Source organism: Diadema antillarum, unplaced genomic scaffold, assembly GCF_040938485.1.
Source record: "Diadema antillarum isolate AM-2024a unplaced genomic scaffold, OU_Dant_1.0 seq00001098_RagTag, whole genome shotgun sequence".
NCBI lineage: Eukaryota > Metazoa > Echinodermata > Echinoidea > Diadematoida > Diadematidae > Diadema > Diadema antillarum.
The window spans coordinates 1,072,101-1,089,955 of record NW_027271915.1 but is presented as its reverse complement, the minus strand read 5'-3'; the positions used below and the strand labels follow the sequence as shown (position 1 = coordinate 1,089,955).

The 17,855-nt window shown below is 37.4% G+C and overlaps 1 protein-coding gene and 1 pseudogene across 1 annotated transcript; both read left to right on the top strand.

Moving 5' to 3' along the window:
- Positions 1-343: 343 nt before the first annotated feature.
- On the top strand, positions 344-5,148 carry LOC139743617 (echinoidin-like). The gene is made up of 4 exons (XM_071654093.1): positions 344-401; positions 998-1,136; positions 2,911-3,085; positions 4,755-5,148. The coding sequence occupies exons 2-4, from the start codon at positions 1,000-1,002 to the stop codon at positions 4,992-4,994; spliced, it is 552 nt and encodes a 183-aa protein (XP_071510194.1). The 5' UTR covers positions 344-401; positions 998-999; the 3' UTR covers positions 4,995-5,148.
- A 6,006-nt stretch (positions 5,149-11,154) lies between these two features.
- On the top strand, positions 11,155-17,564 carry LOC139743599 (uncharacterized; annotated as a pseudogene).
- Positions 17,565-17,855: the final 291 nt, after the last annotated feature.

The following is a 17,855-nucleotide window of genomic DNA, read 5'->3' as shown; positions in this document are numbered from 1 at the left end:
TAATATGAACGGATTGGTACGTACATGGTACGTTGGATTTATGGGCGCGTAAAGTAAATATTTCGAGGATTCGCACATTAACCGACAAGAAGCCCGATGAGTGCGAGAATTGGACAAAGCATTGACTGAAACCTTGCTAACATAATTCCTGTGTTTGTGTAGCGTGCAAAAGCACTTTTTGCAATCCTAACCACTAACACCTACCATGCAATCATCTCATGTCGTATTGAATTTCATACCTGGACCCACTCGGAGTGGGAGTGGCCTGGTTATTGCAAAGGTTCACGAACTATATCCTAGAGCAGTGTTGCAATCGTTGTTTCAAACATTTGGGGTACTATCATCCGGTGAGGAGGAGACTGAACCTCGTTCTGACTATCTCGCTCTTTCGACTTCTGTTGGTCTGTATTACTATTTTTACTTATTTATTTATTTATCTATTTAATTATTTATTTACTTACTTATCTATTCATTTATTTATTTATTTATTTATTTGTTTATTCATCTATTTATTCATTGATTTATTTGTTTATTTTTTATACGTTAAACTATGAAGACCATTACTTCGTCACCTTCTTCTTGGTGTCGTCTTAATCGCTTGAAATAAAACTATATGATAGAAAGTTGGTTCACGTTTGTCTGCAAGTATGTTTCTTACTTTGCTTTTAAGACCATGTGAAGAAACATAAGTGTTGAAATGCGACAGTCAGTGCTTGTTTTGAATGCCTAGACCGGATAATGCTTTCTCTTCTTTTCTCTTGAAAATTCAACCTCTGAACAGTGGCAATATAATAGCTTACTCCGGGACGTCAAAATTATAAGATCGACTCAGTGCATGTCGGCAAGTTGTCGATATTGAAATATAGTGCTGTCTGAAATCTAACTCTAACTGATGATTTTAGCAGAGATATACGAGCATTATCATGATAAGGACATATTAGATGAACTGATAGTAACTATTATCGTCTCAAATTGTGCGTTTTTCATTTTCTTACAGCCATGGCAAACTTGAAATCAGTCCTTTTCGGCGGCCTGGCCATTACTGCGGCTTTGCTGGTGACGCTTCCCCCGTCATCGGAGGCAAGCGCTTGTGGGTGCCCTCCGTTCTGGACTCCCTTTGGAGATAATTGCTATCGGTGAGGCAATTTTTCGCTGCTATTATGATCTCTTGCCATTTTTCTTCTCATCAACATTATCATCAAAGAACCAACGAGCAAGGGGTAGTTTGATCAGGTGATCCTTGCTTTTCAAGGAGGAAAAGTTTAGAAATGTCATTCATGCGGTATTATAGTAAGATTTGAAATAGGTATAATCATATGACCTACTTTCTAAGCTATATAAATGGGTTGATGTTCGTTATTCCATTGTTGTAACTGGTCCGCCCGAAACCGTCCATAAGATTACTCCCTAAAACGCCCGAACCCCCCCCCCCCGGTCCGGTTTTTTGTTTTTGTTTTACGGTTTACTGTTTTCATATTGAATAATGACGTAATTCAAAAGAGGTCAGAGGTCAATAAAAGTATGCCAGAATTATTCATGTGACACGCCAGTCTCTTGATAAAGTCTTAGATAGGCTTTCAAATATACATAACTTATACTACACAAAAATAAACATGCAGTGCAGTAAAGTGACCTTTTTTTTTCCAGAATTCAGAAAGTCGTCGAAATGAGTGTAATACTGCTATACCTTCTAGATAGGGAACAATAGACCATTATTTACGGATCTTCAGTCGCATAAGGGTTATTCCGAAGATTCGTTATGCCGAAACACACAAATTTCCAATACCAAGATGGTCGTTAATCCAAACAAGAAATACAGCTGTAGCTACATCGTTCATTGTTCCGAACATTAAAGTAGCGTTATTCCGAAGATGTGTTATTCCCAAGGTTCGTTATTCCGAAAATGAAATCGTTATTCTGAGAATTTGATAATCTGAAAATGAAATGAAGTTCGAATGACAAACCTTTCTTTATATTCAGATTAACGGACATTTGGAATGAAGTTCGAATGACAAACCTTCCTTTATATTCAGCTAGATTAACGGACATTCGGAATGTCGAACCTCATTTCATATTTGGAATTACAAGCCTTTGAAAATGAAGAACTGTAACATTAGCCGGCCTTTTGTCACTTTGCAATTTTGGCCTTCTCCTTAGCTTGACACCTGATCAGTGTTCAAATGCATATTTTAGAAACATTAAAGTAAGTTTGAAGTTCGTTCGTAGGAAGTTGCCCCCCCCCAAAAAAAAAAAAACAAAAAAAAAAAAAAACGCAGATTTTTTTTTAATATTTTCTTTGATATAAATATTATGTTTATTTTCAAGTATCACTCTTCATACATGCTGGTATAGTAACCATGGTCGCTGAAATGACACAGTTTGGTCTGGATGGCCATGAAATCTTATACACATGTGGGCGTTAACTTGTACAGGCTCGTTATTAACAATAGCCATTGATATGGGAAGTGTGCTCTGCCCTTGAAAAGTGAACTTCCACTCAGAAAAGGTAGAAACGCGATCGTGTCGTCACAGAATGAACAACAGAACGAGAGAATTCACGGTCATGGGTTTTCTCGCGCTTGTTTCTTCCATTTTCCCCCACAATTTCTCCGTTCTTTTTTTTCTTTTTTTTTGTCTTATAGCATGAAAAGCCATCTCGGTTCCATGACCCTGTTATTATGGTTGGACGAAATATTAGAACTGTTTTGATAAAACTTATAAAACTTACAATTCAAAATCCCATACCTCTCATAGTCGTGATAGTGTGAGTCCAATTATTCCAATTGTCACGAATCATGTATATAACTATTCTATTTATTTAGGACCTACTCTCACTCTGTAAGCAGTAATTGAAATGTTTTCCCTTTTTTCTTTTCTTATGGATTACATTTTATCTTAAAATTGATACAGATTCTTTACTTTCAAGAACGTAACCTGGGATGCTGCAGAGATGCACTGCCGTTCCTTCTCCGTGCCGTGTTCGGAAACGGGGACGTTGCTAAGCCTGGGGCATCTGGCTTCAATCCACTCCCAAGAAGAGCACGACTTCCTCACAGTACTCTACGATACCACTCGAAACAAGAGAGTAAGTTTCTTGGGGCATCACTGTGGTCTAGTGGATAGGACTCTTGCCTTAGAAACGGAGCTTATACGTTCTCGGACGAGATGTCGTTTACCCACGATGGCATAAGTCTTACGACCCAAGTGTAGAAACGGGTACCTGGCAAGGCTGACTTGATAGTAAAGGCCCTCTGGATGGAAGAACAGCGATTATGCTGAAGAGGGCACAGTGTATGAAGAATAAGACAATGCTGTGAAAGTTATTATTGCTCGTCCGTTAGATATCCTTATCTGTCCCCTCTCATGAATTCTCCTACATACGCACCTAATTTCTTCCAGTAAGCATTGTAAAGGTTCTTTTCCAGGAACAGGTTCTCACACCATCCATGCGGGTTCCAAACAATACTGGTATACAGGTTCTCATCAGTGGGCTGAAGATTATAATTATCTTGTCCTACAAGTTGTGGAGGCCGTTAGACATTAGGAACTGTTTTGCCGCTGTTGTATACATATTATGAATGCACATTCATAAAAGAGTATAATAACCCAGTTCGGGGTTCCAGTTTTAAACATGCCACTGAGCAGAAAAAGGTCATTTGTACTGAGAGACAGGTTGGTTTTCAAATTCACTGAGATAAGCATCTGTGATGCAATGATTATTCGTGTAGTCATTATAAATTGTGCCTGCCAGTACATCAAGCTGACAGCAAGCCTAGTTTTGGCAATGTTAAGGAAAAAAAATAGTAAAAAAAAAAATGTATTCAAAACAGCACAATGAAATGAATCCTTTCCAAAGTGTTGATTGGAAAACCATGCTGGTCACTTGATCTACTTAGGTTCATTCTTTGTTTGAATAAGAGTTCCATAAATTGCTTTGTTGGACAAACCGATGCATTATTTGAATCTAGTGACGTGCTTAACAAACTGAGAAAAATAAAAGGTCATTTGTACCCATGTGCACATAAGCTATCTCCGAACTTGCTCATAGTCTTCGACAAATGCAGAATCCTGTGTATTATGGAGGTTGCTAGAGGTTCGGTTTGTTACTGTTTTGCCGCTATTATGAATGCACGTTCATAAAAGAGTACTAGTATAATTACCCAGTTCGGGGTTCCAGTTTGAGCATGAGCAGAAAAAAGGGTCATTTGTACTGAGAGACACGTTGGTTTTTAAATTCACTGAGATAAACACCTGTGATGCAATGATTATTCATGCAATCATTATAAATTGTGCCTGCCAGTACATCAAGCTGACAGCAAGCCTAGTTTTTGGCAATGTTAAGAAAAACAAGTAAATATTTTTTTAATGTATTCAAAACAGCACAATGAAATGAATCCTTCCCAAAGTGTTGATTGGAAAACCATTCTGGTCACTTGATCTCCTTAGGTTTATTCTTTGTTTGAATAAGAGTTCCATAAATTGCTATGTTGGGCAAACCGATGCATTATTTGAATCGAGTAACGTGGCTAGCCAACTGAGAAAAATGAAAGGTCATTTGTACCCATGTGCACATGAGCTATCTCCGAACTTGCTCATAGTCTTCGACGAATGCAGAATCCTGTGTTAATAAATTATGTAATTCAGTTTCGTAGAAATGCAAGTTCCTTCAACTTGCACGTTTGTTCTGTATCCCTAAATTCGTGTACATGTTTAATTGTGTGTGTGATGATTTCCCTTTATCCTCCCCTTTTCAGGTGGCTACCAGAGTGTGGATTGGTCTTACCGATCAAGACGTTGAGGGCGCGTGGAGATGGAGCGATGGGTCTGACGTCACTTTCACGTCATGGGGGTCGAGCCAGCCGAACAGCCACGGCGGCAATCAGGACTGTGCGTCGTTCAACACCGACATCGGTTACAACTGGAACGATCTAGACTGTGGAATCGAGAACGAGTTCACCGTCGAGTCGTTCATCTGCAAACTCCCCCGCTGGTGATAACAACAACAACAACAACAACAACAAACAAGCAAATGGCGAAAGGGAGTTGACGTCATGGAGCATAGGGCATTTCCACTCCATGCTTAAAGGGATAGTACAGTGTTGGTGGAGGTGACAATTGGGCTTTAACTTTTTTTGCGAGACTCCAAGAAAGCACTTATGAAATAGTACAGAGCATACAATTTGAAGAGGAATTCACAATTTATTTGATTGAAATCGGGTTTGGAATAGCTGAAACATCCAAAAACAAAGTAAAACAAAACGATCGTAATAAAATGTGGTTCCCACACTTTATCAGGATCGCTCTGTTTTCGATAACTCGGCCTTTTCAAAACCAATTTTCATCAAATAAACATTGAATCCCTCTTGGAATTACATGCTCTTTCATATTTCATAAGAGGTTTTTAGATATCTTGTCAAAAAATGATAACTATATACGATCCCTTTAAATTGATATCGATTCTTAGTATAAAATACTGGCACGTGACATTGCTGTACTGTGTCATCGTTTCCTTGACTTTTTGTTGGGCACCTCTGAATTGTTCAGATGAAGGTTATTGTTCAATATGAATTAAGCATATCTCTCTCTGTGTGTAAAACGTGCTGAAAGATGTTAATTCGTACACGTAGAAAGTACATAATTTGCCTTTACTAATTATGGAGTGTCCGTTCCCTGAAAATACAAGTTTCCTGAAAATACAAGATATTATGGCTCTCTTAATCTTTCAGCCTTTCATGAGGTCTCAAAGCAGCGAAATTCAAAATCATGATATTATTGTGATGATAATGCCAGACATGTTACAAAATGTTCTTCACTAAAAGATGACTACATGATATAAGGAATGACCCTAGTTTTTATGATTATTCTCATTAAATTAAACTTCACTTGACAACCAATTATGACAATCATACTCTTTTCGTAGACCATAACGTAACATGTGAAAACTACAAATGATCTTGAGTAAAGGTATTATAGCTTACTGAACGATGAAAACCGGAGATAACTTCAACTAATTAAAAGCATGCCGTTGTGTGCCTAGCTGAAAATGGAGAACTGTAGCCTACATGAATGCACGACATATTATACGTAAACGCATGCGAGCTACTTATCCGCATCGCCGGAGAGTGAATCTACTCCAGGGCTCACCCTCCTGGAACTTGAACCGTGTAACATTTTTGCTGACGAAACGTTTGTTACAGCGACATTTATTGCTCCGGTCTTATTTCCTCCAAGGACTGAGGGTTAGGGTGAGGATTATGATAGAGTTTTAGGTTTAGTTTGATGTGAGGATATTTCACGGGAGCAATTATGATTGTCGCAGGAGCAAATGTCATGGAGAATAATTTTTACCCCTGATATATATATATATATATATATATATACGTACATATTATCATTATTCTTTTTTTTTTTACACCGAACCCCAACTTTCATGTGTTGAAATGATCTTGGGTGCAACATACGCCTCTCTCTCTCTCTCTCTCTCTCTCTCTGGAGAAGTTTTATTAAAAACTGTGATGAATTTGCTTGTATTGTCAATACCTATTGACCGAATTCGTCAATTACTGGATTGCGGTGTGACTATTGAATTCACATGGTTGTTACCTATATCTTAAGAGGTCTCGAAAATAATTACGCTTATTTGCAGTATTCTGTTTAGAAATTAAAGATATGAATTAACTGAAGTAACATAGCACACATACACACACACACACACACACACACACACATATATATATATATATATATATATATATATATATGCATATATTGATATATCATTATTTTATAAACACAAAGGTGTTTCTGCCGCAAAAATTCATCGGGGATAGAGCATCTGCCTAATATACTGTCCAAGGACCTCCCCCCCCCCCCCTTGCATCTGCATTTTTTTTTAAAGATTTATCTTGCTTTACGTAATATTAGGTCGCATCAAGGAATCAAGCTACTAATTTTGCGTTCTTTTTACATTCATCACAAATACCAACGTCAACATCTCTAGGAATATATAAGAAAGTGCTAAAAATATAAACAATTCCGAATTTCATTCCATCTTCCTCTTTTGAAGATTGAAATGTGCTCAAAACAAAACACAAAAAGGTCGGGATATCCCCTAAGATACCTTCCTCCTCTCCCTCTTTTGAATGAAAGGGTATCATTACGTAAGGTAATGTAATGGGCAAAAGTGCGAGTTTGCCTGACGTGACCAAATAAAGAATATGCAAAGTGTGGAGGTGAGTTCTCGCATGAGTGGTCATGAGTTGAAGGGTTCTTCATTATTAGGGTCTCACGAGTCTTAAACAATGTTACCACAAGGTAAATAATGTATGTCCGTATTGAAATGTACCAGATAAACATGTCAGAGGAAAAAAAGCTAAAATATATAGTAATGATATAATATAATATGGTAATTCGTTCACATAAAAATTACATAATTGGTTAATTATGGAGCTTTTTAAAGATTTTTTGGCTTGTCTCATTTTTTCAACCTTCCATGAAGCTCTGAAAGCGGCAAAATTCAAAATCATACAGTGATGATTCAATTCAATTCAATTCAATTCAATTAAGATTTTATTTCCAATATCACATTTTGTTGATACAAATTCAAGGGAAAAACTATACATTGTATACAACAATACTAGATATTATATATACGTGTGAAAATAATGTTCAAAATAATTGTGTTATTGGAAAAGAAAGGCCCACATGAAAGACATACTCGTTGAAATGTGGGCCACTCAGAAAATCAAATTCGCTATACAGTGCCGGACATGTCGTAGTATGTTCTTCACTAGAAAACAGCAAGCTTATATTTCATGATGCATAATTTGGAATGTCCATATTTTTTATGCTTACTCACATTGAATTAAACTTCACTTGACAACCACTTATGACAATCACACTGTAGTTGTAGACCATAACATAGCATAAGAAAATTACAACTGATCTTGAGTACCGATAGGCAAACGACGTCATGCTTTAATTGGTTGATTATATCTGGTTTTCATCGTACGTACAGTATACTATAATTGTGTTTATGCTTGCCCATAAAACGTGACTAGTCAGAAACGCCGGTCGTATAAACGCACATATTTTTGCATTTTGAAACGGCGTTTTGTACTCTCTGAAAAAATCAAGTGAAAATATTCACTCCTAAAATAGTGAATACAAAAAAGAAGTGAATTTAGAGTGAAATTGGAGTGAATTTTGAGTGAAATTGTTCATTTTCACTCGTTTTGGAGTGACCTCAGGGATCATTCGAAGATTTTGGAGTGATCCCTGAGGTCACTCTAAAACGAGTGAAAAATGAATATTTTCACTCAAAATTCACTCCAATTTCACTCTAAATTCACTCTTTTTTTGTATTCACTCTTTTAGGAGTGAATATTTTCATTCAATTTTTTTAGAGAGTAACGGCGTTTATATCAGAGTGAGAAAGGACGCAACCGTGTTTTGAACTAAAAGCGTATTAAAAGCCGATTTTGACCCAAAAGGGGAAGTATTGACACAGCCTTAGAAATTCAGATGAATTTGCTTGTATTGTGCGTTGGTGGCCGAATTCGCGTATTACTGGAGTTCAGTATGATTTTCATCACATATTGAAATAAGACTGACCATACTGACTATTGAATTCATGTGGTTGTTGTCTAAAAAAGAAATGCCTATTTGCAGTATTCTGTTCGGAATTGATACGAATGAACTGAACTAACATGGAACATGATTATGTTAAGGACAAAGATCTTTCTGCCGCAAAAGTTTACCGGGGGTGGAGCATCTGCCCAATAATGCCTAAGGACCCCCCCCCCCCCCCCCGTATGCGCAATCTTCAAAACTAATTTCTGCTATACTGTGCATATATATTATGTCTCTTCAAGGGATCAGTGTACAAATTTCGCGTTCTTTTTAAATTCACTACAAATACCAACGTCAACATCTCTACGAATACATAAGAAAGTGCTTAAAAAGTATAACAATTCCGAATTTCCCCTACCATTTCCTCTTCCACTTTTGAAGGTTGTAATGTGGTAAAAAAACAACAACAAAGAAACAAACAAAAAAGGTCGGGATATCCCCTATACAATCCCCTCCTCTTCCTCTCTTGAATGAAAGGGGTATCATTACGTAAGGTTATGTAATGGGCAAAAGTGCAAATAATAGTTTGTTGCCCTGACGTGATACAGTAATAAAGCATAAGTGCAAAGTGTATACCAGGCAGGGAGAATGTTCGCATGACTGTTCATGAGCTTGAGGGTCTTTATAGAGTCTCGATGAGTCTGAAACAATGTTACCATAAGGTAAACATTCCAGAGGTAAAAAAAAGTTAAAATATAATAATTTCAGAGGTAAAACGCCAGAAGTAAGATTGGTCGAAATGTCAGGTGTAATGATGTTAGAAGTAATGATTTAAGAGGGAAAATGTCACATGTCAAATACACTACAAAATAATTGAAATGATAAAAGCTTTTTTTTTTAGTGCATGTTTGTAGTTTAATTCGGAAATCACAGGTGTATTATCATTTAGCATTATTGATGTCTGCCAATTTTCATTTTGCCTTGTTTCCTTCATTTTGAGTTTACTTTTGTTTGATATGATTATCTTTCGTTGATTCAATTCTCCCTTCATAGGGATTACGATGCGGTGAACGATTAAATGACACCCAGGAGGGAGTTTATGAACTCGATTCCAGATGGGCGGGATCCGACAGTATAGCAGGATTCCGAACTATGGTTCGTCACAGATTATTGATAACTTCACATTTAGATACATTTTTTTTCCACGCCCAAATTCTTTCGGCAATGATCGCCTCGTATCCAGTCAATCCGTAATTCCAATATCATAACAATACCCGCACGTCAACTTAGGCCCTACAAACATAATTATTTCATTGTGCTTTAAGTTCAAACGAAGTGAACAGGCCCATCAGAAGTATTGTGAATAAAATCCTATCTCAGGAATAAATATTTTCACTCAGAATCACTCCTGTTCTTAATGTTATTCTAAGGCAAAATTATCAACATGGAATAAATACAACTGAATACTTGTGGAAAAGCAGTGCTTGTCTGCGATTTTTTGTTTTTTGTTTTGTTTTTTGCTGTGACATTTCCATCTCTAACCTGGGATTACTCCCGACAGTTTCACCTCAGACATTTTTACCCCTGATATTTTTACCTCTGACATTTTACCTCTGATATGACATTTTTTAAAACTTCTGAGTGTTCTACTTTTGACATTTTGCTGATATTTTTACCCCTGATACTTTTACCACTGACATCTTAGAGGAGTCTGCACCTTTGAATGTTTCTAATGGGGCGCTGTCGTATGTGGGGGGACGCTGTGGCATAGTGGATACAACTCCTGACTCCCGATCGGAGGACCGGAGTTCGAATCCCGCCCGGTGCTTACGTCTTTGGACAAGATGTTTTTACCCACTGTGTCCCTCTCGACCCAGGTGTATAAATGAGTACCTGGCAACGCGAGGGTGATAACAATAGCAGGGTCCTCTGGTAGAGCAGTGGCAACACTGCAGAGGCTACCCTGGGTAGATAAGACATCATCATAATAATAGTTATTATTATTATTATCATTATTATTATCATTATCATTATCATCATCATCATCATCATCATCATTTTTATTGTTGTTATCATCACTATTATCATTATTATTTTATCACGTTATACGAATGCTTCCCGATGTTCTCTTATGATTCTGTTATTGAGCGAATCAATGTCTCTGTATAGGGAAGTGAGGATGGTTTTGTCACTCTGATCTCCATAATTTCATCGTCATGGTACCAAAGACCATGGAGGCGAATATCCCAAACTCCCTAGCTACCAATCAAGATTGCACCACCTCAATCAATGAATAAACAGGTCGATTGGCCCAGTGAGACCATTTCTCTGATTGGTAGACTGCGTTGAGCTAGTTCTACGGTTGAAGCAGCGATTGGTCACTACAATAATTACGCAGTTGGATCTTATAAGTAAAGAACAAAGCTTGAATCACTCAGCCGAAGCTCACGGGGCTTATAAAAGCTGATGGCATGCATGTTTGGTCACAGCAGCCCGCAGATACCGCTGATATAGCAGACAAAATAGTATAAAGTATTATTACCCTTTCGCGGTAGGAAAAGAAACGCCATGACCGCTATTAAGATGCCGGACGAAAAGACTTTGGTAGAGCCACGCCAAAAGGTAAGAAGAACTCGTGCAGTTTCAGGGGCGGATCCAGGAATTCTGTAAAGGGGGGGGGGGGGGGGGGGGGGCGTGACTAATATTTCTGGTGCCACTTCCGGGTTTCATTGCAGTTTTTTTCTTTTTATTTTCTTTGTTTTTAACGAAAATTAAAGGGGGGCGTGCGCCGGTTGCGCCCCCCTCTGGATCCGCCACTGAGTTTCATTCTAGTGCCTCTATTAATTGGAAGTACAAATATTTTTTACTGTGATTAATAAGTTTTGTGCTAACCTCTCGTTTACGTGGTCCTGTGTAATAATGCAGTCTACAATGGTCGAGGGCTAAATCAAGTACATTGCTGACCCAGTGGGATTACTGGCTATACGTATTAAAGTGTGAAATGAACGAGCTTTCGATTCTGATCCAATTAGGTTGTGTGTGTGTGTGTGTGTGTGTGTGTGTGTGTATGTGGGCATGCTCTTTGAGTGAATAATGAGTCTACATCGGCTATGAATGTCTATAATCCTGTACACTGTAAAAAACCTCGGTGTTAGATTTAACACCATGGGTGTTAAATCTAACACCGATCAACACCGATCAAACTTCAATAGAGGACCACACCCACAGGTGTAGAAAATGTGTTGTGACGGTGTTAAAAAGTGTTCACCTGGCACTTCGTGGTGTTAATTTGACACTGTGGCTGGTGATATTTTGACACTGCGCTAGAGTTAATTCAATAATGACACCGCATGGTGTTGATTTGATATTGGTGGTGTTAATTTTAATGGTATGACACCCGTCCAGCTTCAATAGGGGACCACATCAACTGATTCAGATTCAGATTCAGATTCAGATTCAGATCATTTATTGTCATGCACTACGGCATAAAAATCTTTACAACAGTCTCCATTAAAAATTTCACAAATAAAGGAAAATAAATATATATGTCACAAAACAATATTGAAGACGTCGACTCAAAGATGAAGGAATTAAAAGACAAAGTGAGATGAAAATGGAGACCGTACAATCGCCGCAGTGCAGCGCCCTCCATTGGTGTTACTGTGATGTAAATGTGTTTACACGTTTTTTTTTTTCAAAAATCAAGTACTTTATCGGAAAATTCTTTATCGTCTTGTTGAAGTTCAAAATCAGCAAGAAGTGCAGTAATTAAGAAACTATTCAAAAAAACAATTTTAAATTTTGAAATGACACCCGGAGGTGTGAATGAGCATCGGAAATTTAACACCAGCTCGGTGTTTCATATTTAACACCGGATTTTTTGCAGTGTACTGACATAATCATATCAAGTGTGTTGCTTTGTCCTATGCTGTTTTCAAATTCCTATTGAAAAAAAAAATAGTTGAAAGGCGAATACAAGGCCTGCATTTCACAGTGTATACTTTTTGTACTTAGAAATCACTTGGAAATCAGCACTTTTGTGAATAAAAACCTAGCTCGTGCAGCCTCGCCACACGCGCGAAAACGGTTTGAAAAGTTGCTGAATAATACGAACATAGTATGATCAACTTCACAACCCTGTATGCGCTTTCTGCTATAACACTTAGTACATGATATACCACATATAAATCCCGCTTATTTGAAGAGACACTTTAATTTGTTTGTCTATGGGCATGCACTAAAGGGTACATTTAGATGTGTTCATTCAGTTTAGTTTAAAAGTATTTCTGTTAAAAGTATTCAATGATAAACACGGTTTAAATCTAAAGGCAGAGCATTCCAGATGTCAGGTCCATGATGTTTTAATGATTTCGGGCTGTAGTGATTCTACGATTTTCGAAATGATAACCGGATGATTGACGCGTTGGGTAGGAATAGAATGCAGAGTTTGCAGTGAAAAAAAATCAAACATTTTAGAAAAACGATTATACGTGTATTTTTTCAGAAATATTGCGGTCTGAAAGGTATGGATATCATTAACTTTCATTATTCTGATTTGAAAAAAAAAAGATCGGAGGGTGTATAAGGTGAATTAACGATTAATCACATAATTCGTTTCTGAAGAATTAATCAAATTCATTCTACTTATTAAAGCCACAGTTTCCCCCGCGTAATATCATGAATATTGCAGTATGTTATGGTAATATCAGAGCATTATATACAGACTTTTGAGATATAAGGTTTTTCAATCGGTATAAAATTCCCAGTGCTTTGGACATAGATGTGTGAATATTATGAATATGATCATTCCAAGTTAAATTGGAGTCGAATGTTATTCCTCAAAACTTAGTAAAATTCACTTCAGTTAAAGGCAATCCATCAATACATCATAATCAGTGTTATTATCAATTTGTGAAAAAAAAAACATGTGAAACGCAAAAAAAAAGACAATTGTTCTGGAAATATTTAACGACAATAATTGCATGTAAACCATTGTGAAACATTATCTATTTCTATATTTAAGGAACACTAAACATTTCAAAATCCTGATGAGAATTAAAAAAATAGTATCATCGGCAAATGATATAAATTGATGCTATAGCAACAGGCATCCCGCAAAATGCTAGAAGAGAAATATAAACTGACATCGAAAAGAGAATGCGTGAAAAATTTCATAGACAAAGAAAAGCTTTCGTTGTCACTGGTTGTGATAAGGGTTGCTACTTTCAAATGATTATGCACACTTTATAGGCATAACGCTGGGAACAAACACACACGTACACACACAAACAAACACACACATACACATGCACGAACGGCGAGACTTAAATGTTTAATGGAATTGCCATAACATTAAATCCATTTTGCTGACCTACTATCAATATCGTAAAATTACATGAAGTACACTGTATTGTGATTATTGATTGACAACTATAGTGTCAATTTGAGTTTTCAATAAAGCCGTATCTGTTGTATCGAGGTTAAGCGTAACCTTTCCGTCATTTTTCTCATTCTTGCACTGATTTGGTCGCTGGCATCAGTCGTGGCTTCGTTCTGCGCTAGCTCTCATCGCTCTCTGCTTCACTGTCGCTTTCGTTGTCGCCGTCCTGCTCATGTTAACCCTCATGTACAAGAATGTCTCATGTAAAAATGAGCAACCGGACGAATCTGTGAGCTCAACTGACAAGGTATGCACAGTCTGAACACGGTTCAGCTTATATTCTAAATTACTGAAACTTTAATCTATGATTCATTATAGTAGATTATCTTTTATCACTGTTCCATTTTCCACATTTTATACAATTTTTTCTCATCCCAATTCTTTTCAAGAAAGAAGTTCGACACAAGACAATAAATTTCAGATACATGATATAGGAAGTAATGAATAACGCGGATAATATTAGGAACCTATAGCTTGTGAAAATGTATATACCCAATAATAATGATTTAAAAGTTTATAGCACGTATCAATGACGAAAAATGACGAAACATACGAAAACACAAGATATCATGAGAGTAATGACAATGAAGTTAGCCCAAAATGTTATAGTCTTCATGATTAACCCTATGGTTCCAAAACTTAGTACAGCAAACCTTTTGACATGTTTGATGATATTTATGCTACACTTTTTCTTTCTAAATATTGATGTTGTAGATGATGGTGTGTAAAGCAAGATTCATGAAGATTTTCAAAACATGACGTATATTATTAACGTATATGATACTCCTCGTTGGTTTTTTTTCTATCATTGCGTTTTAAATTTTTGTTGATTTGCTTTTTTCCAAATGTTTCATTATAGTTGACATAGTTGATAGCAGCATTGTGAGATCACATGCAATTATGATAATTGTGATACTTATGATTTATTTTGTGAAACGAGAAAAATACGTAAGGTGTATCACTTTTATGATCTCTCTCTCTCTCTCTCTTTCTCTCTCTCTCTATACATATATATATGTTATATATATATATATGTATATATACTCTCTAACAAAAATCGAGTGAAAATATTCACTCTTGAAGTAGTGAATAGAAAAAAAGAGTGAATTTAGAGTGAAATTGGAGTGAATTTCGAGTGAAAATGTTCATTTGCACTCGTTTTAGAGTGACGTCAAGGATCACTCCAAAATCTTCAATTTTCACTCGATTTTTTTTAGAGAGTATGTATATATTTGTACAGAGGGCTGAAAATAGAGCAAAATCTGAAACTTAACTTAGAAATAAATCTTGAATTCAATAAAACTTAGTTATGCTTTCATTTTTAAATTACCTCGTACAAAATTATACAGTATTCAGCTATTGATATTGTACATATCAATGTCAGTGTTTTCTGATACATGTATATAGTTTTTGAACTATTAAGGATCATATATTGGGAAATGTTTTTCTGTAACACATAGTATCATAATGAACAAGCCCAAAATTATGATTAAATCCAGGACAATACACGTTATAGGGAGGTATGCTTTAAGACGTGCTTTGCTAGAGTGAAAATTGATTTCTCATCACAAGTATTTCTATACGTCATAATTGCTTCTCATAATGGTATAGGCGTTTCATCGACAAGGATCTTTCAACAACCATCGCTTTGACGAGGATTGTCGGTACGACCACGAGCAGAACCTGCTGGTCATCGACCTCAAAGGGGATGGGTACGGGGAAAACGCCACCCTAATCTACGATTTCGGACGGGTAAGTTGGATTGCCGTCTCTGGCGGCGATGGTCTCACCATTTTTGGCAAAATTTCAGAGTAGCGGTTTATTGTCTTTTTCGATTACCGGTATTAAAAAGAATGTGCCTTAAATGGTGCTGTTCGAACTGAAAATATACAGTGGCAAATTATCTTCATTATCCTGCTGTTATTTCGAAATATGAAAAAAAAAATGCTTGCTTTAGCACAAGAGTGTAACAACCCTTGTCATGCTTGTTTCTTTTCTTTCCTTTCTTTAAGCTACAGTACATCTAAAATTTGTTTACCAATATTCACACTCTCCATGCTCACTTTGTGCATTCTTTATTGTCGCTGACAAAAATAAAAATCATAAACGGCAAATAGAATATGGAGCTCATAAGAGACCAAACAAACGAAGAAAAAAAAAGACGGCAGCTAGTGTTTAATTTCGACCACACACTGCGCATTTAGTAATGTAAAAATAATTTGACGATTTTCTACTCATAGAACATCATTTCCTTGATATGATCAGGCTTACATTTCTATCACTTTTACATGATTGAAGCGATTCAATCGTGGATGGATTAACTTTGACATGGCAAATAGGGAGATCGCTGCTGTGTTAATATCTGAAATGCTAAAGATGAACTCAAACTCTCCTTGAAAAGACGAATATTCCACCCAAAATAATGAGCAAAGCTGAAGAAAAAACTGTGGAAAACGAAATAGAGCAAACTCCAACTAGACCGACCACCATCTTTCCTTAAACATATTCAATGAACATTTTGCTCATTAACTTGAAAAAACTTGACTACCCTATTACTATAGACACCCATTCGGCTCATTGCACACTCATTTATCTTTACCTCTCCCAGCAATTGATGGCCTACCACCTTGTCCACAATAAGACGTGCTTCATCGGAGAGCTGGATGACACGGTCGACGTCCAGGGTATCTCGAACGGAGAAGTCATCAAGGTGAAACAAATAGTCCTTGATTCCAAGAGCCTCTTGTCCATTATACAAAGTGCTACCTCAAAAAGTGATGATACCCATTAAACAACATACCAGCTATGGTGGTAGTAGTCGCTACCCGAAAATCAGTAGATGACAGGTTCGAGTCACACTGGTTCCTTTCTTCTGACATGTTTGTTAAAGTACAGATCAGCAGTTGCGATCTTAAGAAATTAAATCTGTAGAGGGAGACAAATTGAAGAAACTTAAACCTGAACATCAAAAATTGTTGTACGGTTCCCATTTAGACAGAGCTGTACACGGAAGTAGCCAAAGGTTTTGGTAAATTCATAACATGAGATCGAATTGAAAGATTTTTTTTTCTCAAATTATCACCGAACGTTGCCACAATCTTCCTGCATTCGCAGAATCCAAATATATGTGCGAGGAAATATCTTCCTTTACGTGTTTCCATGGCAACTCACAACTGCAGATCACATCTTCAGAATTCAAGTCCTCTGAGGATGGCCTACGTATCACGCCGCTGAGTCGACTTCATTTCGCTTATGTTATTTTTTCGTTTGTTACCCCCTCACTCGACGCAGCTCCCCGAAACCTCCGGCCGCAACTTTACATCCACCGGGACGATCCCTTCGGGGTTCCTCGCGACTAGCATGTCGTCGACGATGACCGCTCTGTGCCAAGATTTCACGTCCATCTGGATCGAGCCCCAGGTCGAGCAGGCACACCGGGTCGCACGGCAAACAACGACTACGACTACAACTACGACCACGACGACCACGACATCCGACGGGGAAAACCATAACGACAACAACAACCACTACTACCACGATTATTCGCAAGTGAAAGTGATGTTAAATGTTAGCCCCCAAGGGGAGCATGGTGCCTAGTTGAACAAATTGAGATCCTCACCCCCTACACATGCTACCTGCCAAGTTCGGTGAAGAATTCATCAAGGAGTGTTCAAGAAGAGCATAAACATGTACAATTTAAGTCTCCATTTGGACCCATCCTACCCCCCTCCCTTGGGTCCCAAGGGGGGTGAGGGTCACCCCTGACTCCACCATGAGCAAACTTGTAACAACAGTCATCAATACAGACCTACTAACTCATTGTATCAACTAAGCTATATCACTT